The sequence below is a fragment of the Alosa sapidissima genome, chromosome 17 (genome assembly GCF_018492685.1).
Source record: "Alosa sapidissima isolate fAloSap1 chromosome 17, fAloSap1.pri, whole genome shotgun sequence".
NCBI lineage: Eukaryota > Metazoa > Chordata > Actinopteri > Clupeiformes > Clupeidae > Alosa > Alosa sapidissima.
In genome coordinates this window covers 23,426,482-23,435,961 of record NC_055973.1, presented here as the reverse complement: position 1 = coordinate 23,435,961, position 9,480 = coordinate 23,426,482, and the positions used below count along the sequence as shown (strand labels likewise).

General features: G+C 51.7%; 1 protein-coding gene across 1 annotated transcript in view; it reads right to left on the bottom strand.

The window, feature by feature from the left end:
• Window positions 1–9,480, bottom strand: part of svila (supervillin a) — a 52,050-nt gene that overhangs the window by 34,485 nt on the left and 8,085 nt on the right. The window contains 7 exon segments of the mRNA XM_042068866.1: window positions 246–422; window positions 1,851–2,170; window positions 2,172–2,685; window positions 5,625–5,690; window positions 7,024–7,711; window positions 8,406–8,548; window positions 8,686–8,749. Coding sequence (XP_041924800.1) covers window positions 246–422; window positions 1,851–2,170; window positions 2,172–2,685; window positions 5,625–5,690; window positions 7,024–7,711; window positions 8,406–8,548; window positions 8,686–8,749 — 1,972 coding nt within the window.

Sequence of the window (9,480 nt, the reverse complement as noted above, 5' to 3'; positions counted from 1 at the left end):
CCTGAGAGTGTATGAGTGCTGATATACAATAACAACTTCATGATGACATGGCGACTAATAATACGATTTTCCATTCAAACAAACATACACAGAAAATCTCTGGCATCTTTCTGGTATTGATGTTGGCTACCACATACACGTACACTCTCACACAAAACCATGTTAACAGTGCCACGAAACACTGCACACACACACTGCTGGTGGCATCTCCAAGGTGACTGGGTCAACATGCACACACAGCATACCTATCGGAATCCTGCCGTTCGGAAGAAGTGATTGGCTGGGTCCTAAACCTCTCCGAGCTCTTTCTATTCTCGGTGGGCGAGATGTATCGCCGGGGGCGACGCCCCACCCTGTCTGATCTCCACGGCGCCGCGGCCGGGACCGTGACGGCAGGCAACGCCTCCGTTTGGTCGTCGTCGCTACGGACGTTTCAGGCCAACAGCCAAAGCACGGGGCAGAGAAAAGGTCAAGGATAGAAGCATGAGGGAAATACAGGAGAACAGGAACGACAGACAACACAGAGAAGAAGAGAGAGAGGGAGAGAGAGAAAGAGAGAGAGAGAGGGGGGAGGGAGAGAGAGAGAGAGAGAGAGAGAGGAGGGGGGAGTGAGAGAGAGGGGGAGGGAGAGAGAGAGAGAGAGGAAAGAGATAGAAAAAGAGAGAGAGAGTGGGAGAGAGAAAGAGAGAGAGAGAGAGAGGGGGGGGAGTGAGAGAGAGAGAGAGAGAGGGGGGGAGTGAGAGAGAGGGGGAGGGAGAGAGAGAGAGAAAGAGGGAAAGAGATAGAAAAAGAGAGAGAGTGGGAGAGAGAAAGAGAGAGAGAGAGAGAGGGGGGGAGTGAGAGAGAGAGAGAGAGAGAGGGGGGGGAGTGAGAGAGAGGGGGAGGGAGAGAGAGAGAGAGGAAAGAGATAGAAAAAGAGAGAGAGGGGGGGAGAGAGAAAGAGAGAGAGAGAGGGGGGGGAGTGAGAGAGAGAGAGAGAGAGAGAGAGAGAGAGAGAGAGAGAGAGAGAGAGGGGGGGGGTGAGAGAGAGGGGGAGGGAGAGAGAGAGAGAGAGAAAGAGAGAGATAGAGAAAGAGAGAGGGAAAGAGATAGAAAAAGAGAGAGAGAGTGGGAGAGGGGGAGGGAGAGGGTAAAGGTAATGATATACGAGGGGCAACATTTTGAGCAATGTTGTTTGGTAATCACATAACCAGTTCCATGTGTTCTGATTGGATGATGCAACATGTTGCCCACAAGATAAAAATGTATTGACCAATATCAATGTGACCCAACAACATCACTTAGCAAAACTGCTTGCCCTGTGTTATCTTCACTTTAGATGAGAGGGAGAGGGTGAGAGAAGGAAGGTTTAACAGAACAGGAGAACAGGAGAATGGGGGGGGTTCTGTGATTCTCAGGTTCTGTGATTAAGGAGAGGATGCAGGCGAAGAAACGTGTCTCCGAAAACCCCACACAAGCATGCTGACCCCTCACCAGACCTTACCCCAAGCCAACACACAGTCATAGCCATGGTAAGCACATACAGTATGCCACACACACACACACACACACACACACACACACATACACACATACACACATACAGACTTAATGTTGCACATAGTAGTTAGAAGATTCTGCCTGAAGAATCTTAAAGAGGAGTGTCAAAGTTAAAACCGGTGGTTACTGGTTAGTCACTGCAGGAGTGGAGCGAGCACTTTAAGTGTGTGTGTGTGTGTGTGTGTGTGTGTGTGTGTGTGTGTGTGTGTGTGTGTGTGTGTGTCCGTTAGTTCCCAAGCAGACAGATTTCCCCCCAGTCGTTAGTCTTGTTGCCCCAGGACAAACACAGAGCTGGGCAGGGCTGCACCTACAGTTCCTCCTTGCGCTGGTGGGTGGCGCTGTTTCCCTGCAGGAAGGAGCTGCGAAGCTGGGCCACGGACAGACGAGTCTCCCGCTCCTCCGGACCCTCCGTGGGGGAGTGCGTCCGTGCGTGGTGTGGGTCAGCGTGCTGCTGAGAGTGTGTGTGCGCGTGCGTGCGGCTAGAACCATCTTCCGAGACTCTGACTGCTGAGGCTGCCAGGTGTGTGTGGGAGGGTGTGTGTGGTGCAGGGGTGTGTGTGGAGTGTGTATACGCAGGGGGAGCACTCTCCTCCAAGGCTCTGGACTGCTGTGGCTGCCATGTGTGTCCTGGGACGTGCGGCACGGTGTGTGTGAACGCAGGGGCGTGGGAGTGTAGCGGAGCGAGTGTGTGGCCGTGCTGCGGGTATCCCTGGGCGTCTGCTCTGGCCTTGGCATCTCTCGCGGCCGCCGTCGTCGTCGTCGTCTGCGGACCGGCAGCGGTCATCTCGGACATCTCGGTCGCCGGGGCGCCGCGATAACGGTGGCCGGTAGGGGACGAGGGTTCGAGGACGGCGACGGGGCTCGTCCACACTGCGCTCGCGCCGACGCACCTCCGAGGGGAGGACCGCTTTGCGGCTGCGCAGCAGGCCCTGCGTCTGCGCCTCCGTCGGAGCGTCCGCCGTCTGTCCTGTCGTCTGTCCTGTTGTCTGCTCGCCGTCCTCCTGATCCCTCGCTCCGCGGCTCATGGACAGGTAGGAGTCCGAGGGCAGGGTGGCGGCCAGGTGTGGGCGTGCGGAGGAGGAGGCGGGGTCAGGTGAGGTGTGTGTGTGTGGCTCACGAGAGCCAACACGTTCCCTGCCACGGATTCTTCAGATGGAGGGGAGAAAAATAAGTTAACACACAGATACACACAGATACACACACACACACACACACACACACACACACACACACACAGTATGGCTCTACAAACACATACTCAACACAGCCTCACACACAAACTTCACTAAACAAATGGGTGCGCTTCACGATCAATACAAACCCTGTTAACACTTGTGATCTCTATCAGTCTTTCTTCCTCACACACACACACACACGCACTGGCCGGTTTATTATTGGTGTGGTCAGGAAAGACGTGGGGGGGGCTATGGGAATCGGTGAGTAGGTAATGTAATAAAAGAGGTCACCACGCCTGAAGCACAACTGATGAAAAACAGATGAGATGAAACACACACACACAGAAACACACACACCGCCCTTTACTCTCACATACCAAAACTAACACCCAAAGACCTCTTGATACACACACACCTACACACCCTTTAGCTGATGCCCTCCATCACACACACACACACACACACACACACACACACACACACACACACCTTTCAAAACATGCCTCAACCTTAGCCTAATGAAAAGTGAGCATAAAACACACACATCCTTATTCACTTAAATACTAGTCAACAGGCTGTCACTGAGGTATTAGTACCCCCTTCAAGTAAGGGAGATAATGACTCCATGTCTGCACAGTGTGTGTGTTCGTGTGTGTGTGTCATGTTTGTGTATATATGTATGTGTGTGTGCATGTATGTATGAGTGTGTGTGTGTACGTGCTTGTGTGTGTGTCTTTGTATGTACTGTATGTGTGAATGTGTGTGCGCTTGCTTGTGTGTGTGCTTGCTTGTGTGTGTGTCTTTGTATGTATGTATGTATGTATGTGTGTGCGTGTGTGTGCGTGTATGTGTGTGTGTGTGTGTGTGTGAATCCCAGACTGTCCTGGCTCTAATCTCCCAGCAGGACCCATGGCATATGGCTAAGGCCATTCCACCCTCCCGCCGAGGGCTAAACCTCGCCCTGCTCAGGTCAGCATGAGCAGGCAGGGGTCAGACAGGTCAACCACCAGCAGTCTATGGGTCACACTGGCCAGGCAGATCCCACCGAAGGGGTCCAGTCTATGGGTCACACTGGCCAGTCAGATCCCACTGAATGGGTCCAGTCTATGGGTCACACTGGCCAGTCGGATCCCACTGAAGGGGTCCAGTCCCATCCATTGACATTCAAGCCGGCCTAGTCTAGTCTACAGTAGTCTCTACTGATTCGTTTGTCCTCCTTTCTACTCCTTACTCCATCTCTCTTTCCTTTTTTTCTTCGATCTCTCTATCCCTCCATCTCTTACTGTTGCCTGTTTACTGTGTGTGATCTGCTGGGACCCATGATGCTTTGCTCTGTAGATGTGAGCATGGGCATTGAATGAGCGATAGGGAGAGAGAGAGAGAGAGAGAGAGAGAGAGAGAGAGAGAGAGAGAGAGAGAGAGAGAGAGAGAGAGAGAGAGAGAGAGAGAGAGAGGGAGGAAGGGATATGGGAAGACATAACTGTACTGTAATTTCTACTCCCCTGCTCAGACATCTGAAGCATTAGGAGAGCTTAGAGTCATCTGTAAGAGGCTCTTCAAGCAACTGCTGCTGCTCACCAAAGCTAAGAAAGGCTTTAGCGGAACAAAGGCTGTCAAAACACACTAACACACAAAGAGATTCAGGCTTGTATACACGCATGCACGCACGCACGCACGCACGCACGCACAAGAACACATTCATGCAAACACATCCATTCACAAAGAAACATCTAACTTCACTTCTGAGCAATAGCTGTGTGCTGCCAACACTTGCGAACTGCCACAACTGTGTCCAACATAAACTAACTACATAGTGTCTCCAGCATGAAGACCTGCCTGCTGGGACAGCACTGGCTCCTCTGCACTGAGAGCAAGTAATGGCCCTGCACAGTGTGTGGGAGAGCACTGATCTGACCCAGGGTAAGACACAGTGGCTTCTGCCTCCTCTTCACCCCATTCACACACACACACACACACACACACACACACTTCCTCTTCACCCCATTCACACACACGCACACACACACACACACACGCTTCCTCTTCACCCCATTCTTTAACTCTCCTCGGGGTCTTAACCCCAATGACAAATAGCTGTACGAGTCAACTCAATGTTTATTTCATTAATGGAATTTCATTATGAGGGTTGCCAGATAACATAATAATGCTCCATAGCTAAAGACTTCTAACTTCTCAGCATTGGTCGTTATGTCCATTGGACCTCTATGTCCAGAAATTATTCCGCGCACACACACACACACACACACACACACACACACAGAGACAGAGGAACCACACACACACACAAAGTTTTACAATCCACCCAAATACACACACTATGATGGCACACTTCAGAAAAACAGCAGATGAAGATGATGGGTGATTGATGTCAACTAAGCCAGCCTACTGATTGCTGTTTGATTGACAGGCGAACTGATGAATGGGAGAAGCTCATTAGTAGGGTCAATTTGGAAAAGGGCGGGGAGGAGGGAATCTGTGTATTTCTCACATGGGCTGTGAGAATAACCCAAACAAACAAAAACAAAAACAAATAAATAGGTAAACAAACAAACAAAATTCTTGGTCAGCCCGAGAGGAGTGGTAAGAGCGGAGGTGGCAACAGCGCTGAAGGTGGAGGGGTGGGATGGGGGGGCAGGTGGAAGGGTGGGATGGGGGGCAGGTGGAAGGGTGGGATGGGGGGCAGGTGGAGGGGTGGGATGGGGGGGCAGTTGGAGGGGTGGGATGGAGGGGTGGGATGGGGGGGTGGCATGGGGGGGCAGGTGGAGGGGTGGGATGGGGGGGCAGGTGGAAGGGTGGGATGGCGGGGCAATGGGCTTGAGGGAGGAGTGTTAGGAGGGCCAGATTTTTGGGGTGGGGGGTTTGGGGGGGGGGGGGGGGGGGGGGGTGTACCTGGAGGGCCAGTTGATGAGGGACTGGGTGTCCCCCTCCCGGTCAGTCTGCAGTGACCAGCTAGGGCTGAACACAGCAGGAAGAAAAGCTTGTCAGAGACTAGCATACATGCCCTACCTCACGCCATACAAACATACAGGTACGCACACACACACACACACACACAGAGTGGTCAAGATGCTCCACCCTTGTAAGTGGACACACACATATACATACACATACACACACAACGTACATACTACATACTGAATTTGTATCTCAACCACAGATGCCATGCACACACACACTCCTCAAACACACTCCACACATAAACCCAAGGGATCACTTGGAAAGGTGGGGATTGTTGAAGAAGATTCTGCAAATGTGAAGAGCTCTTTCCTCTGGGGGATTTAGCTCGTTTTCAAGGCATTTGCAGACATTTTGGGAGCTGATTATGCATGACTGGGCTTAACTGCCCGTATAACGGTTGGCCCAAGAAAGGGCATTTTAAATTCTAATGCCCCTCAGCCTAATGGCTTCATCATCGTCTACTCCAGCCTCAACCTCTTCGTTTCCCCTGGACAGAACCATCCTGACACACACACACTCTAACACCATCAGTGTGTAGGATAAAAACTATATTTTCCACACACAGCAATAATCCTAATCTCGTCAAGGGTCATGTACACAGATAGCTAAGCTTCTATTAATGCTATCTGATCATTCAGCAGATTGGTTAAGCCCTTGTCATTAAGATCTTCCATCTTTGGACTCCTCACAGAGGATGGGATTTATGAAGTGTTTGCACACACACACACACACAGCTGCCTCAGAACAGAAGTTGCTGGCTAAGGGAAACCCCCAGCCTATTAACAGTACAAAAGAAAAAGACAGGGCACACACATTTGATTTGTAGAGACAAACAAATAGAAACACAATTCCATACTGAGGAACAAACAGCTCAAATAGTAATCCAATTAGTCTGTACATAAAAGAGAGAAAGTATGTGTGTGTGTGTGTGTGTGTGTGTGTGTGTGTGTGTGTGTGTGTGTGTGTGTGTGTGTGTGTGTGTGTGTGTGTGTGTGTGTGTGTGTGTGTGTGTGTGTGTGTGTGTGTGTGTGTGCGCGCGCATGTGTGGTGTTCTCCCATCTCTACAGCACTGTATATAATGTGTCTATACTAGGTGTGTGTGTGTGCTCTCCCATCTCTCTACAGCACTGTATATATATATATATATATATATATATATGTGTGTGTGTGTCTATACTAGGTGTGTGTGTGTGTGTGTGTGTGTCAGAGAGAGAGAGACAGAATGAGAGAGTAAGATGTACTGTAGATAGAGTGAGAGAGGGAGAGTGTGCTAACATACTCATTTCTGTCATGTGCTTCTGTGCTTGTGTGTGTGTGTGCGTGTCCTCACCCATGTCTGTGCAGGATGCTTTGCGCCTGCTGCTCAATGAACAGATCCCCTGGCGATGAGGTGGTGGACTTGTGCGAGGAGCCCGACACGTCCATGTAGGACGAGGTGTCCTGCGAGGCCACGCCCACGCCCACGCCCACGCCGCCTCCCATCATGCCCCTCTCCTGTGCCCGCCGCTGGTTCTCCAGGTTCATGCGGCGCTCGCGCTCCGACAGCGCCTCCACACGCTCCGCCGAGTGGGTGTACACGTGCGTGTGCTGCTGCTGCTGCTGCGTCGCCAGCTCCGGGCCCGCGTGCGTCTGCAGGCTGGAGGAGCGAGCCGACCTCTGACCCCTGACCTCCTCCTCCTCCTCCTCCCTGGACGCGGGCCGCTCGGAGGTGGCGGTGCGGTCAGACGCGTCCGACTGGCGTCGGCGGGCGGCGGAGTAGCGCGCGGAGTAGTCGGGCTCGGCCTCGGGCTCCAGGGAGATGCCGTAGCGCTCGGCCAGCTGCCGCCGACGCTCGGCCTTGTAGCGGGCGATGCGCTCGGCCTTGGAGTCGCCGGCGAGCGGGACCTGGCTCTGACCCTGGCTGGGCGCGGTGGGAGGGACGTCGGTGCGTGTGCGCGGGCGAGACTGACGCTCCGACGCAAGTACCTGATCGTCCAATGACAGGTCACCGTCAGACTTCATGGAGCGCTGCATGGACACTGCAACACATACATACACAGTATTTTATTAAAACACACTCACACACTCACACACACACACAAACACAAACAAGACAGACACGACATCATAAAACATAATGTACAGTGACAAGAAGAAATGCACACACAGTACCACATAAACCACACACACACACCACACATCTAAACATACACACACAACGTCATCGGCGCTAGCATACAGTGCTGAATTATGCTAATAGACTCATAAAGTTGACATGGTCCTGAACAGAGGCGGCCAAAGACATTCATTCATTTTGGGGCTGGAGTTTATGACTTCATACATCATTTTTATAGAGCACCTGGCCCCATCTCTCTTCCTGAACTCTCCACGAACTCTGCAGGGTGTTCCCAAGCCCAACTAACCCCCTCACTGTGCCCTATGCCCTTAAAGGTCTCACACTGGCCTCGCACTGAAAACTACTCGATAACGCTAATGGAGAGCATCTTAAAAGTGATAGCAATAAAGTTTCAAAAGTTTCAAGTCCAAGTTTGATGACTCCACTGTTATATTCAAGTGCAAATTCAGATTCACAATGCTTTAAAGCGTTTGTATTGCCAAGGCAGCCATACAAAGAATAAGGGAGGTTCTCATTCCTTTCATTTCTCTTCCACTCTCTCTCACACACCCACACACACCCACACACAGACACACACAGACACGGTCAAAGCTCACCCATGCAGGGGTCGCAGGCATCGTTGGCGCGAGTGTATCGGGGAGTGTCTTCTTCGAGGAGCCGGTTGGACACCAGGCTGGTGCAGCTGGACAGTTGGAGCTCGCCATCGATCCCCTCCAGACGCCGCGATATCCGCTCTTTCCTACACACACACACAGCCTGAGAGAGTAGCCTATGTGTGTGTGTGTGAAAGTATGTATGTGTGTGTGAGAGAGAGTGCATGTGAGAGAAGCCTGTCTGTCTCTGTGTCTGTGTGAGTGTGTGTCTGTGTCTCCTTACCGGTTCATTTCCCAGTCACTGGCACTGGTGCTGATGCTCTCAAAACGCTTCCTCAGTTCTGAAACTGCAGACAGACACACACACACACACACACACACACACACACACACACACACAGATGAGTGTCTCTCAGGTTCAGGCTCTGGGGGAGAGGGGTCGAGGGCAGACTGATTTGGATGCAGCGGAGGATGCAGATGAGGCTAGCACAATCACTAATGGACAGAAACACAGAGTCATCACACACAAACACACACACACAAACACACACACTTTCAAGAACTGCTGCCGCACACTGACAAACCACTTCAGACATCAGCAAGCAAACACCAAACTGCAGGAAGATAGAGGGAGATTGAGGGAAAAGGAAGAAAGACAGCAAACAAGTGAAAGAGAAACAGACAGAGAGAGAGAGAACAGCATTTCCTGGAACTCTTAACTCACTGGGCACGGCCTCTTCCAACAGAACAGGCTCCAGCTCCTGGCCTGATCTCTCCCTCTCTCACACACACACACACACACACACACACACACACACACGTGCGCGCACACACACACACACACACACACACACACAAACACACACACACGGGCACACACGCACACACAAGCACACACACACACAAGCCAGAATGGCTGCTGCAGTTGATTTTGTTCTAGCAGCGTGAGAACACACCTGAATACAATCAGATCACTTCATCCACTCCTCATCAGAGCCTGCAGATGTATGTGTGTGTGTGTGTGTGTGTGTGTGTGTGTGTGTGTGTGTGTGTGTGTGTGTGTGTGTGTGTGTGTGTG